Here is a 16,475-nt window from a genome sequence, read left to right as displayed (position 1 = left end):
GCTTGGTTTTGCCAAGCAGCTCTGGCATTAGCATTGCCAGAGGCTGTTGTGCAGCGAGTGTTCCCTGCAGGAGGGGAAGCGGCAGCTATGGTGACTTCTGCAGGTTGCAGTTGCTCACTCACATCTAACTGCCCCTGAATGTTCCTGTTAGGAAGGCCACTGCATTGTTGGATGGAATCACCCTGGTTAGAGCCCCGCTCCATTGTGCCTCACTCGTCTAGTACAGGCTGCTGGGGCAGTTGCTTTAGAGACTCGCTGGCATTTAACATGTTGTCTCCTTTTGTTTTCAACAGCAAAAAGATGGCACGTTTGCGGCTGGGGGCTACATGCCGCCCCTCCGGTTCAAAGCCCTCACACTGGCTGTGGTGTTTGGCACCATGGTGGGAGGCATCATGATACCAAATGGTGAGTGCCTGCACGGGGCATGGTGGAATCCAATGCTTGTGGACATTTCTGCATCTGTGTCCTTTCTCCCTGCTGTCTCCCATTTGGGGTGTGCTACAGCCGCTCTGGCGTCGGTAGGGATACCCGGCATTGGTGGCTATAGGTTGTAAAGCCCTGACCAGCACGAGAGCCATGTGAATGCTCCCCACTTATGGCTGTACACAGAGGTGAGAATGCAGAGGTGTATGTGGCCCTGGTAGCAGTGGAACTGGAGCCTTATGTAGAGGGGCAGGTGCAGGGGGGACAGAGGAAACACTGTCTTTCTGAAGGGAAGACCTGGGTAAAAGCAACTACAAGGCAATTGGTAGGCTGTAATGGCCGACAGTCCCTGGCTCCAGCCCCCGGCCCTGCCAGCGGTGGGCTTGCATGGTCTAGTCAGTCGCTGCAGTCTGAGTAACTCCCTTAAGCTCTTTTTTCCTTCCTCCAAGGATTCTGGTTGTTTCAGCTGCTGTTGTTTTCTCTCTCCCATGCCAGTGGAGACCATTTTGGGCCTAACAGGTGCAACAATGGGAAGCCTCATCTGCTTCATCTGCCCGGCTCTAATTTATAAGAAAATTCACAAGAATGCCCTTTGCTCACAGGTCAGTGCTGATGATAATGGACTTCTTTCCCCAGCTCCCCTAGAGCCTGGGAACTTACTTTTAGTGGAACAGGGGGATCACTCAGCCCCTCCCTGCCCCTCTCACTCGCAGGTGGGACGTGGTGTGGTCCAGTAGCAAAGGCAGCCGCTTGCCCAGTAAACAGCCTGCGGTTTTTTAGAGCACCAGTACCTCTTATCACAGCAAGTGTTCTCTTAACACTGAAATGTTGTTTGGGATCCCCGGTCTGAGGAACATCAGGCTGCGCAGCTACAGAACGGGAAATCCAGGCAGCATATAAAACCTGAGCAAGCCTCAGATTTCAGCCTGGCTGGGCTGGGTAAAATAAACACGGTTTCTCCGCAGCGTGGTCCTTGGTGCTGCCCCGCTCCTTTCTGGTTGGAGCCGAAATAATAATAATAATAAAAAGGAACACACACATGGAGGTGTCGGTACAGGAACTGATTTCTAAAAAATTGGGGTCATTCAGAGGCTACTTGTAGCTTAGCTTTTCCTTCACTCTGGTTTTGAATTGACCTCCAAGGGGACCTCAAGTAAAACATCTCTTTTGTGGGGTTTGAGCATTTGTGTTTTGCAAACTGTGTATTTTATGGAGCCCAAACGAAGGTGTGTTGGTTTCCCCTAACAATCACTGAATGCAGGGCCCTTTCGCAGCCTCTGCCTATGCTCCCAGCCCTGTCGGCTGCTACTGTTCTGGGAATAGAGTTGCAGGGAGTTGCCGAGTCAGCAGGGGGAGAACATTTTTGTGGGTCCTACAGAAATAATGGCTTTTTCTGTGTGGAATGACTTGTGGGTTTGTGAAGGCACATGAAGCTTTTGAAGCAGAGCAGATTTTTCTGTCACTTTGCTTCAAGCTCTCTCTGACACGCGGAAACAGTCCAGCTTTCCAGCACCCGCTCTGAATTCTGACACCTCTGGTCCTCACTCCTTTGACTGAAACCCCAGGCACAGGTCTAGACGGCAGCCTGGGTCTGCAGTGGAACAAAGGGCACTTTCAGGAATGGCTTTCTGTTGGGGCTGAGTGGAGCCATCCTCTGCAGCAACGGAAACCGCACTTAGGAGGGGCCAAGCTTGTGGCCCAGTTGCCCTCAGCCCAGCAGTAGGGCTTGAAGGCTGCACAGAGCTTAAATACTGGTCATAAGCTCAGCAAGGCAGTTGGTAGTCTCAAAAATCCCCCCCCATAAGGAACAGCAGCTCATCCTCAGTGGTGGGCCCGTGGGGTACCCTGGCAAGCAGAGAAGCTGGGGAGTTGTGCGACCTGTTCTGGAATGAGCCATCAGCTACCAGGCTGGCACGTTTGTTTTGACCTCCATTGCTGAGTGTTTCAGCAAAGACAGATCTGCCTTTTGGCAAACACACGAGGCTGCAGAACTCCCTCCCGCCTGCCCAGGGAGAGCCGGGTTCTCTGCCCAGCCTTGTTCCAGTTCTGGAAGGCTTGCTTCATTTCTTCCATGAAATTCGCACAAATGTTTCCAGTGAGATGTCCGAGGTCTTTCCTACTCCTCCTCCCTCCTGCTTCCTGCTTGCAGGTCTTCCATCTCGTAGCTAGTTGCAGGGGATTTTCAGCCCATGGAAGATTGTGGGTGTCCTGAGGGACGCCCTAGAATCCAGACCCATTCACTCCAAGGACAGCACGGACTTGAGCTAGAAGCTGGAGAAGTTGGATTAGGAGTTGAGCAGCGTTTTTTTTTTTTTTTCTGAGGGGGCGGGACATCCGCATCCCCAGATGTTTCTGTTCGCCAGCAAAGGGCGTTGGATTCTGCCAGGGAGTTGTTAATTATTACAGACAGCTGGTCAGTCAACAGCTGGCAGCAAGCCAGAGTCTGGGAATTGCAGGGTGGATTAAGCTCCAGGGGTGGTTTAGTTAAAAGGCTTGGTATGTTGGAAAGATGATCAGGTAACAGAGCGACGGGGAAGTTACAGAGCTTAAGGCCGGGCTCAGGGAGACGTGAGCGAACGGGGAAATCCTCCCCTTTGTTGTGGTTGGCAGTGTCGGGCGGGCCCGCTAGAGCATGCAGGTCTGGATCCTGCCTGACATGGAGCAGCGATGGGGTAACTGGGTGGAAAGGTGCCCTGGGGGAGCTGGGGGTTGGGGACAGGCTGAGGTTTGGCACTGAGCTGTCGAAGGTCGGCCCGAGGTCTGTAAACAAAGCACTTTGCTTCTAACAGGAAGGTGTTGGCTGGGCTGTGTTGACACAGGCGTGTTGGAGAGGCCCCTCCTGGGAGCCGCAAGCAGTTGCTGTCCTCCTGGCCTGCACCATAAGGAAAGGGAGACGCCTAACTCCCTGCCCTGTACCTCGCTGTCAGGGTTGCAACATGGCACCCGTCCGGGCTCTGCCTCCGTGCCCCTGGGGGCAGCACCCTTCATCCCATGTGCTGGATGGTGAAGTCCAGCAGGGACCTCGCCTTCCGCCTCTGTCTTTTGATTTGCAATTAGCCTTCTCCCTGCTTCCAAAATGGGGTCCTGTGTGACCTGGAGAAGTGTTTCGGCAGTGTGTGCGGCCCTCTACCGAGTCGCTTTCCCAGCACCTGCTGGGGGTGTCCTGGGACAGCCTGGGCTTCTGTAACGGAGCAGGAGGCTCCTCAGTCGCATTGAGGTGACTTTCAGATTTACCTTGTCCAGTGGAGCCAGCCATGAGGCTGCTCCCCTTCATTGTCATTCCCTGGCAGTCCTCAGCCTGACCCAGTGGTGAGGGGGGAGCAGACAGAGTTCCTTTATACTCATTTAAGTGCTCTTGTGAAGATCTGGTAATTACCCTGTTGGCATTACGGGAAGCCCGAGAAGAGAAATAAATGTCTGTCTTCCTTACATTCCAGCGAGGTCATTGCTACTTGCTGGACTCGGATGTGTCAGCTCCATTACTTTAATGGTTAGTCACCTGCAAAGGGGGGGGTGTTAATAATTAACCCTATAAGAGCAGCACTGCTTAGAACAACTCCATTTCACCTGTGACCTATAATACAGGCCCCTCTCCTGGGGGTCTGTAATGGGGGATTCCAGAAAATGCACTTAACGCAGCAGGGCCTGAGCTTTGGGGGCTGTTGGAGCAGTTCAGCAGTCACTGACCCTAGAAGGAGCCTGTTGTGACTTGAGGGCTCTTCTGTAGGCAGCACGGCCTGGTGGACCTGGGCTCTTGTTGGGATAAGATGTCTTGGTGCCTGCTGGGTTCACTGTTTGTAGGGCACTGTGGCCTTTTTTCCATAGAGCCCTTTTCCCTCCATCTGTCTTGTAGTCAATGGTCCTAGTCTTGTACCCCCAGCTTCCAGCCCCAGCAGGCTGTTCCCATGTTCGTTCATTATGGGGTGGGGGGCTTGGTGGACTGTGGAGCCCCAAGACCTTGTTTATGCACATCGGAGACTTCCTGGTTGTAACAGCAGATTCAGAAATGGTCCCAAAAAGGGACTAGACAAATTCGTGTACAGTGAATCTGTTAGCAGCTATTAAACAGAATGGCCAGAGATGTTTCTTCCAGCATCTCCAAACCGATCATGGCAGATCCCAGGAAGTAACAGGGGATGGATCTCTCTCAACATATTCAGTTAGGTGCTCTCCCTCTGAAGCATCTGCTGTGCCCCGTTGGAGACAGTCTACCGGGCTAGACGTACCATGGGTCTGACTCAGTGTGGCACTGATTATGTTCTTACGGACCTTGGTGTTGGCCTCCTTTATTCTAGTTTCACTGCCCTTCCCTGCTGTGTGTGGCTTATGTCAGGACTGAGAGGTGCCGTCAGGGCTGGCTTGGAATCGTGCTGTCCTCCTTCCCTCCCTTGGGGCAGGGAGGTTAGCCTGGGAGAGCCCAGGCTGATTTTGGGTGTACCGAGATGCAGAGTTGGCTCGCGAACAAACTCCGAGCATTCCCCAGGCCAAGGAGCTTGTGGGATTGGACACAGGGTCCAGGGCTGCGATTAGCCCCCCAGCCTGTTCAGCCTACGGTTCCCACTGAGACCTGGATTTTAAGTAAATACCCCATAAAAGGCTTGAACTTATCAGCTCTTCCTGCAGGCCTGTTTTCTCTCTAGCAGGTCTATTTTGGTGTAGCAGGAACCCTTTTGTGGAAACACTCTTCCTTTCCGCTCCCACTTCTGGAGGCGGGCGGCAGAGGTCTCAAGTCACAGAGCTGGGCTCCTGCAGGGGCGTCAGATGAACTGGAGAAAGGAAATGGCTGGGGTCAGAGGTGAGGGCAGAGTGGGCCAGCTTGCTGACTCCACTTTTGGCAGGAGTTGTGCAGCAGGATATCTGTTCTGACACCCACACGGCCAGGCAGCCACCAGATTCTGCTGCTGCTTCCTCCATAACATCTCTAAGATCTGGCCTTTGCTCTCTGACCATTTGGCTGGAGCTTTTGTCCAGAGTGGCCTCTTCTCCCATCACCTTCCTCCTCACTCAACGTCTGTTCTGGCCCCAGGGATATTTAGACTAGCAGTTTTCTTGGCCCCTGGCCTGACCACAGCTCCCTCCTGCCATTTCTTGGTCCTCCATGGGCTCTCCCTTCACCCCCACATCCAGTTCAAAACCTTTGAAGCTCCTGATGACTGAGACTCCCACCCTACTTAGGTGCTGTGCCTTCGCCCCATTCTAGCCTCCCCACACAATGCCAGGCTCCTTGGCTGTTTTCATCCTGCTTTCCCACAGGCACCCTCATGCCTGCCCCCATGCCGCCGTGAGCAGGAAACGCTTCCCCAGATGAATACGCAAAGCTGCTTCCCTCCTTCAAAGCCTTTTCTCCACACTTCCTTTTACCAGGATGGCAGTGGGAAACTGCCAGCTAGTAGTAGATCTGTAAGTCCCAGCAGGGGCTTCAGACCTTTGAGTGTCTCAGCCATCCAGCTTGGCCCCAGCCTGCATGAACACCTAATCTTCCTGTTTCCCTCTTCCTGCCTTTGTGCACTTCTTACATGTTTGTTATACCCTCTTGTTGCATCTGCTATCTTCAGGCTGGATAGGGACTAGCTCTTCCTCCATGTTTGCTTAGCACTTGAACCGGCCATGCCTGGTTTACCATAGACCTTGGGTGATAATTGCAGTATAAATGAGAATGACCTACATAATCATTCTGCAAGAGGCACTCAGTCCACAGCCTTGTTTCCCTCGGACAGCGGGGAGATGGTTACCACAGAAGTATTTCCTCTGCAATCAAAGACTCTGCCCTGTGGACTTCCTTGTGACATGCCTGTAGCGGTGATGACTTGTCTGGGCTCAGAGCATGCAGACAGCAGCCATGCCTCCAAAAAACTTGCAGACAGCCAGTAGAGCAAGGCCATGGGAGGGCAGCAGCCAGGAAATGTGGCGGATGAGGAATGAAGCTGGCACGTGAAGCCAGAGCATGTCTCGTGAGGGTGGTCTGAAGTTATGACGTGTAGAGGAGGCCTGGTCTGAGCTGTCTGGGCATTTCTGCTTCTGTAGCCAGGGGCACTGAGATGGGCTTGACCTCAGGAAGTGAGGGTAGATAGCCCGCTCCCTTGCTTCTCTTACAAGTGTCCCCACAGCATGGCCTCTACCCAAGGGGCATTTTCTATTTTGCACATAATTGTCCATTCTTTTTCTGTCCCTTTGTGCTGCACTTGCAGGGAGGCAGAGGCCTGTTCTGGGGGCCGTGGTCCCTTCAACCACCCTCCTGCCTCCAACGCCACCTTTCGCCAGCCACTGTGTTGACATGCAGAGAAAGCTCTGCCAGAATCTCTGGCAGGGACAATTATGGTGATTAACTTGGTAAAAATAATACAGCAGAGTTTAATTAAAGCTCCTTCACCATCCACGCTGTCAGCCAACAAACTGTCCGCACAATGCTTTCAACCAGGGCCTCTTCCATTAGGTGGAGCAGCAAGGCGTCTGGCAGTTCCACCGCTCGAGCAAGGCAGATGTGCCCTCTGCCTGTACTGCTGATCACTTCTTATCAGGTAGCTACTTAGCCAGGCACCCTCCACCTGACTTGAATGCCCTACGTGTTTCCAGACTTCCCGAGTATGGAGAGATTCCTGCCTTCATTACTGGCAGGTCTGGATTTTCAGCCTGGCTCCTTCCACCAGCATCCTTGACTGGGGAGGTTTCTGTGGGATGTTCCAGCTCGGGTTGAGAAAATAGGTTTCCCTTCTCTGATGGCGGTGAAGTCCACCATAGTCCTCTCTTTGCACTGAGCTCCATTCTGTTGCCTTTTCATCTTGCTCTTGACTATTATGTGGGGAATCATTCAGTCAGTTTGGTTAGGATCTCAGGCATCTGCACCCTCTTGCATTATTTGGGCTGGGGAAAAGGGACAAGGAAGCTTGTTTCAAATGCATCATTTTGGAGACTGAGAAAAACTTATCTTTCCCGGTGGTAGAAGCGTAAACTCGCCAATGTCCCAATCCGGGCACGAACGGTGGGCATCTTCTAAGCCGAGTCGATTGACTGACTAAAAACCCCGCTATGTTGCATCTGCCTTGTCCTACATCACATAGCCCTGCCACAGCTTTGTTGGCATGATCAGAGCACCTTTGCCACCAGAGCCTTCTCCTTTCCTGCTCCCAGCACCTGATGTCACCTCCCTGCCTCTGCCCATCCTGATCGAAACCTCTTCTGAAAATACCTTTCTCTCCCGTTCACCTCTTGAGTTTCGCCCTCTCCTGCTCATTGATGCCCGTCATAGCTGGGCGCTCTGAGTTGTTTTGGGACAGGGGCGGTGGGAGAAGTGTTGTAGAGAAGTTGGGCTTGTTTTTCCGTGTGTAACCGGGGCTCTGGCTTGTTGTGCAGGTTATATTGTGGATTGGCTTGGGAATCCTGGTTATTAGCACATACACCACGTTGTCGGCAACAGAGGACCCTCCGGGAAAGATAGAGGTGCTGGAGCCAGCTGATCTGGACAAGGGACTTGATAACATCATTGCTGCCAAAATAGCAGGTATGCCTTCACTGCATGTTCCCCTGGTACTACCCTGCTACCAGAATGCCTTGTCCTCTTTATAGCTGCTCCTCGAGAGCCTGCATCTCCAGGGCATCCTGAGCGCACTGCCAGGAAAGGGTGCAGTGGCAGCTCTCTAGAAAACCTGCTGCACCCACACCAAGGACTTGGCTTTCCCAGTGTGAGGAATTAGGGACCAGCGGAGGGGGTGGCCGTGACCCTCCCTCTAGCGCCCGAGCTCGGGAACTGCACGAGCCTGGGCAATCAAAGACGCTCTGTGAGCCGGAGACTGGAGATAGCACTGTGCTTGGCCACCTGTATGAAGGGTACAAGGAGCCAAAACAGGGCTGCTTTCAATGTTTCTGCCAGTGTATTGTACAAGGTTTCAATAACAAGCCATTCATTGCACTCAAAGGTATGTAAATTTATGGGCGCCGACTTTCTTTCTTTCTTTTTTTTGGTGGCGAGGATATAAATTTGGAGCCAGTTTTAGCTCTGACAAAGCCCGTGATTATGCCTCGGCTTTGTTTACTGGTTCACGTTATTTATTATTTGTTTACTGGGGCCGTTGATAGAATTACGGCTCCGCGCTCCCTTCCCCAGCTGCACGGCAGCCTCGCAAGGCCATCGCGAGCAGGTGTCGCATGACCCTCCTGTGCCCCTCATCTGGGGCTTTGTCCTGGGGTTTGGATTTTATTTTTGTTTGGGTTTTTTTTTTTTTTTGTTCTTCGGGGCCTTGAAATTTCCTCCCAGTGATTGGAGAACGGAAGTGAAATGAGGGCAGCCTCTCTGCCGGAGATTAGACTCCCTCCGAGGCATTGGCTGGGTTCCTGCTGAACAGCTTGGAGCATCTCTGAGATGCTGGTGCAGCCTATGATAATGTTCTCTCCCAGGCCCCTCTGTCTCCAGCAGTGGTGGGGTTTGTATGTCCAGGCTGACGCCTTGTCCTGGGCACCTCTGAATGCTCCGTGAAAGGCATGCTTAGCCCCTGAATTGTAGGCTGGGAGGAAGGCTGCGATTTAATTCTGGGACTGCGGTGGAGTTTCAAAGCCGCACCAGCACAGAGAGCTGCTACAGACATGAGGAGGAAGCAGCCTTCTGACCGGCAGCATGGGCCGAAACTTGCTAACAGCCTCCTCTCTGCCCCGTCCCCACGCTAACTCGGGAGCTGGAGCAGGAAGCCTGTGTTCCATCATCATGCAGCACAGTGAATCCCTCACTGCCCTCCTACACGCACGCAAGATGCGTTTAGAGCTAGTTAGTCGGCATTAGCCCTTATCAGATGCTACTTGACGTTGGATTAAATAATCTTACCCTGGAGGAAGACGCTTCTTGTATTTTTATTTCTTAAACTTCCCTGGGGATGCGGTGTAGTGCTCCCGTGCATGCTAACAAGCGTGTTCACAGCAAAAGCTTGCGCTTCCTTCCCGCTCTGCCGGGGTTTGTTTCGTATTTGGCCAGTGAGAGGGAGGGAGGAGGCTGGCGCTGAATGCCGGGAGATGCCTTTCCCTGGGAAGTGGAGTTAGGTGCTTTTTAGAGCTGACTTTGAAGCCTCGTCCGGTGGGAGGAGATGGGCTTGGGGAGAGGAAACAGAACAATGAGCTCCAGCCGCAGAGCGGGCTCGGGGCCCCATTGTACGCAGCCTACCCACCTGCTGCCCCTGAGAATTGCGTGTGCCCAGCAGTGTGGCCGGTCCCGCCTGTTGCTGTGCCCCTGCGGAGCTCCACCAGGCTTGGGACTCACGTCTCCCTGGGACGCGGCATCGGGTGGTAACGAATTGCCCTGCATTAATCGACACCCCCCCTTGCTCCCCCTTTCTGCCCTGGCTTGTTCTGGAAAGAGGGGGGCTAGCCTGTGGCCCGCAACCTCCTCAGCAGCTGCATCCTGTCATTCAAAGCGTGTGCGGGACTCGGGACGTCCCTGCTCTCACCTGGGCACCCTCCACTGGCTCACATCTGGTTCTTATTTCTTGCACAAGTCTTTAGTAGAAACACATGGCTGGTCCGCAGGCCACATGCAGTTTGTTTTTAGCATGTTCTTGATTCTTTTTCCACCTCTCTTCCCCCCCCCGCCCCTCATGCCCCCCCCTTAATTGATGGGTTGCCTCGTTGAGGCAGACCTCGGAGCTGGGCTGTGCCTTTTACCATTTTGTGTTCACCGTCTGACTTTTGCCTGTCAGCATGTGAGAGGAGTTTTATTGGTCTCTTTGATGTTGCGGAGACCAGAACTGTACAGACTTTCATTAAAACCCTGCCCTGTGGGCCCTGAGATTATGAATATTAGAACATTGCCCTTTTATGTGAACACGTATTGACCAGCGAACTCTGAATAGTGTTTTTACTAACGACACCCAAGTGCCCATTACGGCCCCTGCCTGTATTGCTTGAGGTTTACTGTCAGCGGCTCTTTGGGAAGGTATAAAACCCCTTTCAGAAATGTTCTGCTATTACATACAGTGTGTATGTATGTTAAAAGGTTGCTAAGCTGCCTGTGAAAGCTCATGAAGGCAATTATCCATTTAAAAAAAAAGCTAATTAGGCAATTTCTCTCCGTATTTGAAAGCACCCCAGAGGGTCTCATGGGGAGGATTAAGATTTTGTAATATTTTTCAGCTCCTTTACTTGATCATTGCTGCTTCATTTTCTTCTTTCGTTGTGCAATATCTTGTAACAAAGGCCTGATTCATGCTCTTTATGCAACAGTGCCCTTTCCCCAGCAGTCCTAGAAGCACGGCTGCTTGCGTTGGGGAAGAGGTATCCAAGAGACTGGGCCGCGGTCCTTACCCAGTTGGATTTGCTGTTTCACATTTCGCAGGACTTGGCTGGGACTTGGTTCGCTGGACGCAGCACTGAGCTCTTTCGTTTGCTACCAACGCACGTGGGCCCTGAGCCTAGCGTCGCCTGGTCCCAGAACATTTGCTTTTCTCACGGATTCATTGCAATATCATGGCAGCTTGATTGGAAGAAACCTGCCCCATTGCTCTTCTCCCCACCAGCTGAGTGGGGTAAATTATTCCAGGGAGCAGCCCCCAAATGCGTGTGAAATGCATTTACTCCCTTCACTCCTAATAGCTATAGGAACAGCTTGATTTTGCTGTAGCTCTCCCTCGTGCTTTTAGAGAGAGAGCTTTTAATAGGGCTGGTGACACAGAAAAGGAGCTATCACCCTGTTGTAATTTGGGTTTGCTTTTACTGCTGGTGTGTCAGGAGACAACTGTGAACCAATTTCACTGCTGCCATTCGATAACCTTGTGAAATCTGTCACCATTTCGGGCAGGAGGGGTGGCATCGTTTTGCTGGCTGGAATGGCAGACATGCCCCTGATGCTGTCAGAGACGCGAGGGGGGTGCAGCTCCTGAGAGCGGATCTGGGCTGGGCTGGACCCAGGGCCCCTGCTGGTCTTGAAGGGCCCCATTCAGCAGGGCTGTGCACCCTTAGGTTCTCTTCATGTCAGTAGGGCTCTGGGGTGCTCGGTATTCAAGAGCCTGGACCCAAGACCGCCCCACTCCATGTTCTGAGCCGTGCAGCTGTGATGTGTTTCTTTTCTCAGTTGCTTCCTTAGCAGGAGTCCCCTTTTTTTTTGTAGGCCTTCCAGGCAGGTGACCCCAGTCCTGTGCCACACTGCCAAGAACAAAGATAATCCCCTTGAGGTTGCCCTTCCCCAGCTGTGCCAGGAGATGGGTTGTGTTTCCAGGGGAGTCAAGTGTCAGCGTTGATTGACAGCACTTAGCAGCCTGCCATGCATTTGGCGTCGTGTAGTGCAGGGGTGGCCAAGTGCGTGCCACAAGTGGCACAGGCAGCCTCTGTAGGTGGCATGTGGCAGATCGGGTTGGGGGGGAGGCAGCACAGCAGCAGATGGGGCAGGGAGCAAAAAGAGCAGCAGATTGGGTAGGGAGCACTGGGGCCAAGAGCAGAAAGCAGAGAAGCACATCAGGTAGGGAGCACGGGGTGGGGAGAAGAAAGCAGGGTAGTAGATCAGGCAGGGGAAGGCAGTCCAAGTGGCATCCCAGGAGGTTGCAGTGAGAATTAGCTTGTCCTTTGCAGAGGTGGTGGCTCTGAGGTCTCTCTAGCCCTTGGCAAGGCTGAGGTGGTGCCTGCCATGGACATGGAATAGCTCGGGGTCTACCGTGGTACAAGGACCCCCCCCACCAAAATATATTTTCTTCCCTCGCTAAAACCTCCCGAGGGCCCCGTGCCCCGCCTGTGCTTCCCAGGGCACGTCTGGTCCTGTTTACACCCCTTCCCCTTCCGAGTGGGTACAAAGAGGCTCTGGAGGGGTCTGCTGCATCAATGGGGGGTTTTGAGCCATGGTCCTTAACATGGTGGACAAGAGCGATATGAAAACCACGTGAAGGGTAATTTAATGTCTTTCTGGGACCGTTGCTCCTCTCCCATCCAGAAGCTGTGGGGGAGGGAAGGCTTTTAAGATTGCTAATCATGAGAGTTTATTGCAGCCTAGAGAGATTGTTGGCAAACCACTTAAAATAAGATTCAGAAAGCTTGGATTTCCCCCTCCTCGCCCATGGACGACCGTAGACAGGAGCCGCCAAAGAGCATTGCTAGCTGGGGTGGTTCTGGACGACCAGCAAGCCTCCGAGGTCTGGACTTCCTCACAAGGCAAAGAAAGCCCTCTTTGCTGTCGAATGCCGAGATTTTTGTTGTTGTTGTAAGCCAAGAAGCTTTTATAGCCTCTCAGCCTCTGCCTGTAAAGTCCAACGCCACTCATAAAACATTAAGAGGCACAGCATTACTGTAACATTATCCAAAGGGACCTGAAGGGCGACTAGACAGTTACAGTGATTATTACACATCCTGAGCAAAATTGTTCTCTACAAACCGCATATAGCTCCTTGCAGATTTCCATGCAGCGTGAGAGGCCATTAATTCACGCCCTGATGATGAACTTAATTTTGTTTCCTGCTGAGAAAATGACGGCTCAGAGGCAACTTTGTCTTATTACGGAGTGGAGATGGTATCTGGCGCGCGCAGGTTGTTGTGCCGCGTTGTGCTGCAGCACGCTAGCCATCTCTTGATTTACGACCAAACCTCGTTATGGCGCTGGGGCCTCCGCCAGCCATTTAATTGTATCCTGGAGACCTCAGTAGTTTCACCTGCCGCAGAGCGTCGGGCAGCCACAGGTTTATTCGAATAGGTCACTCGGCTAAACGGCCGCTGTGCTGCGTTTTTAACTGTTGCAGGACAGAAGAGTCGGTTTGGCTAAATTTTGCAGCTGCCAAACAATTAACCCTGGTGTTAATGATGTGGACCTGTGGGCAGCCGTGGGCTGTGGGCAATAACGTGTGTTTAGCTTTGTGGAGAGCGAGACGCTCTCCTCACCCCTTTCCTTCCTCCTTAAATGCAGTGAGGACTGAGGTGCATAGTTAGCAGTTCCCTCGAGCTGGCCGGGGGTGGGGCGGTAACGTTCAGAGGCACGAGTAAGGCTGATCTGGCTGGGAACAGCCTTGCTGCAGGGAGGGCAAGGCACTAGCAGCAGGCGAAGCTCATCGGCCCCCCAGACTTGGTTCAGGAACACTGGATTGTCTCGCCCTTATCCTCCGACCCGAGGGAGAAAGCCAGTTTTTTTGCAGGCTGTGGGGCCTGGCCATTGCCTTCAGGGGGTTCAGACCCCTCCAGTTTCACAGGCAGCCTGAGCTCTGACAAGTGGAAATGCCTGGCCCAGCTCCTGCTGTTGCTTCAGTTTCCCATTCTCCCCATGGGGCTGACTTGGCCAAGGATCCTGGGAAACGGAGCGCTTCTCGGAGCTCAGCTCGATGGCAGCAAGGCCGGGTTTCCCGTGCACAGCTCCATCTATTTCACAACCGGCGCGAGGCCCCCGCACAGGTCAGAGAGTGGCAAGTTTTTGCGTCCCACGAATGGCCCTTCGAAGAAATTGCACCAGTTCTGTTGGGTCAAGGGGTGGGGGCCGGTGATGAGACTAAACAATATTAATGGAGTGAATTCCCCCCAAAAGGGGGGAGAGAAAGGGGAAGAGGATTTTTTTGGGGGGGGAGAATACGTTTCACAGAGTTCAGATTCCCTTCTCTCTCCCTCGCTTCTGCAGCATGGACACTCTGCCTTCTGGTTTTAGAGGGCTGTAAGGGGTTTTTGGGCCCGTTAGCTCACGTAGGCGGGACCGTTGGATGACCTTCTGTATGACACAGGCTGTGGAATCCCACCTAGTAACTTTGGTATCAAGCCCAAGAATGTGCTTGACAGATGCAGCTCCCAGGAAAGCATCTGGTCGCCAAATAAGAGGCCCAAAGATGGGGACTTCACCATTGCCTGTGAGGTGGCTGGTTCCAGAGATGCGTTGCCCTTGCTGAAGGCTGCCTTAGCTAGGGTCTGGCAGCTCCCTCACCCTTCCCATCAGGCTCGTGATGGCAGTTGCAGCAAATGAAAAGCAAACCCAAGGAGCTTCCCTGGGCATCTCTGCTACCCGTAGCCTGGCTGGCAGCCACAGGCAAAAAGGGAAAGCGGCACGTGACCTCCACAGGCCCCCGGCAGGTCTGTGGGACGTGGGTTTGGGCCCTGCATGAGAAGGCAGCCAGTTTTCCCAGCCTTTTCCTGTATCAGCCTCAGAGGAAAGAGCAAGGCCGAGGCTGCCATCTGGCGGCAGCAGCTTGTGGTAGCTTGTGCCTTCTACCCAAGGTGGGGAATCAGGGAGATGCTGGCTGGTTTTTGGGACAGGCACGCGGGGAGGGTTGGGTGGGGAAGCTAAAGACACTTGTCTGAGCAGAAAGCTCAGAGCTGAGATAGGAAGGGCCTGGCTGCCTGGGGTGGAGAGATGGTGCCATCCTAGGTCCTCTCATTTCACTCACGGCACTGTGCTTACAGACCAGGACCCGGTGGCAGAGGGGGCAGAGGACGACCGCGACAAGCCCAAACTGCCAGATGAGAAGGACGAGATGGAGCAGCCACAGATCAAGGTGCCCATGGATGTGCCCGAGAGGAATGAGGCAGGAGAGAAGCAGGAGGAGAAAGTGCAGCTTGACCGGCCTGATCAAGGTACTGTCAGGACATGGCAGGTGGCTGGGGAAGAGGTGGGAGCCTGGGGTTGTGGGGCCACAGTTTGACACAGGCTAAAGAGTGTTATCCTGGGGGAAAGATCATAGTCCAGGCTCTCTCCCCTGCCCTTCCTGGGACCCAGATCCCTTGCCTAATGCTTCCTGGAAGTTGCCAGCTCCAGGGCAGACAGCAGTCTCTGGGAGCAGGGTGCACAGCTGTTCACATGGGTATTCAGCAAGCTGCCTGCCCCCTGACCTCCCCTCCTGGCCCCCTGCACAGGGATTGCTCTTCCTGTGGGGGAGGCCCACCGCCACGAGCCGCCTGTGCCACACGATGAGGTGGTGGTTGACGAGCGGCGGGAGCGGGAGGACTCAGAGGAGAACAAAGTTCCCCAGGAAGGAGCCCAGGAGAACCTACTGCAGCTGGCCGCGGGCAAGGAGCTGGCTAGACCCGCGCAGCTGGATCCTGAGAAACAGGAGCTGCACCCAGACCAGGGTGGGGCCCCGAAGCAGCCCCGGGGTAAGTTTGACAGCCCCGTCGAGGACATGGGGGATGCCCCAGAGATGCAGGCCCCGCGGCAGAACGGCCATCCACCCTATAAAGACCTGGAGCCACGTGAAGCCAAAGTGCCAGCTGCTGCCCAGCCAGGGGATGGAGAGCCTGCGGAGGCTGTGGGAGGTGATGGTCTGAAGCCCCAACTGCCTGGGAACGAGGAGGAGGTTGTGAAGCCCGCAGAGAAGGAGGCTGATCCAGGTGAGTCTCCTGCTCTGAGCTAGTGTCTCTTGGTGTGTGAGGGGAGCTACAGGTCCTGGCTACCTGCCTTTCAGCACTTCCTTTTAATTCTGCAAATATGCACAGTCCCTCCAGCAGCTGCTGGGGAGAGGGGAGGGGTCTGGGTGCTTTGACAGCTTTGATGCTGTCTGTCGGGCCCTTGTTTGTGGGTCTGCTCAATGTCAGACACTGGGCTGTCCTCCTGCATCTTGAAACTCGCTGGGGATTTCGAGCTGAGAGATCTTGACAGGTAACACGTTGCGAAGCACCCATCTAGAAGCAGCTAGGACCATTGTTGCCTGTTAATTGGCTGAGGTTGTTAGCGTTGGCTCACTGCCACCAGGCTTTTGGATAGTTAAATAAAAATTTGTTTACAGCTTCCCTCACCATCATTGGGTGGATATATAAACCATGCTGGCTGGTGGGGGGAGAGGGGCTGCAGAGCAGCGGCTTCCCCAGCTAACGGGCTTGTGGGTCTGTGTGTCCGCAGGGGAAAGGCAGGAACTGCCTCCACCAGGCAGGCCGGACCCAGTGCTGGCGCAGCTACCTGAGCAGCATGAGAGCCGCAACGCTGAGGAGCAGCACCCGGAGGGTGTTGGCAGCAAGATGGAGGGTGAGTGCCTCTGCCTCCGAGTCTGTGTGTGTGTGGGAGGGAGGTGGGAGAGGGCTTGGGGTCTGGCTGTGGTGCTGGGACTCTGACGCACAGTGCCCAGCATGGACTTCTGGGGAGGCAAAGGTTGAGCCAGCTTGCTCTGGGGAGCACGTCGCTCTCAACCAGA

General features: G+C 53.9%; 1 protein-coding gene across 4 annotated transcripts in view; it reads left to right on the top strand.

The window, feature by feature from the left end:
* Positions 1–16,475, top strand: part of SLC38A10 (solute carrier family 38 member 10) — a 56,453-nt gene that overhangs the window by 23,173 nt on the left and 16,805 nt on the right. For all 4 annotated transcript variants that reach the window (XM_019515743.1, XM_019515749.1, XM_019515757.1 and 1 more), the window contains 6 exons: positions 294–405; positions 919–1,025; positions 7,774–7,921; positions 14,755–14,925; positions 15,205–15,678; positions 16,187–16,309. In XM_019515743.1, coding sequence (XP_019371288.1) covers positions 294–405; positions 919–1,025; positions 7,774–7,921; positions 14,755–14,925; positions 15,205–15,678; positions 16,187–16,309 — 1,135 coding nt within the window. The remainder of the gene's footprint in view (positions 1–293; positions 406–918; positions 1,026–7,773; positions 7,922–14,754; positions 14,926–15,204; positions 15,679–16,186; positions 16,310–16,475) is intronic.

This window comes from Gavialis gangeticus, unplaced genomic scaffold, assembly GCF_001723915.1.
Source record: "Gavialis gangeticus isolate Ggan-Ray unplaced genomic scaffold, GavGan_comp1, whole genome shotgun sequence".
In the NCBI taxonomy this organism is placed as follows: domain Eukaryota; kingdom Metazoa; phylum Chordata; order Crocodylia; family Gavialidae; genus Gavialis; species Gavialis gangeticus.
The sequence above is the reverse complement of the archived record's forward strand: the minus strand, read 5'-3'. Positions and strand labels throughout refer to the sequence as shown.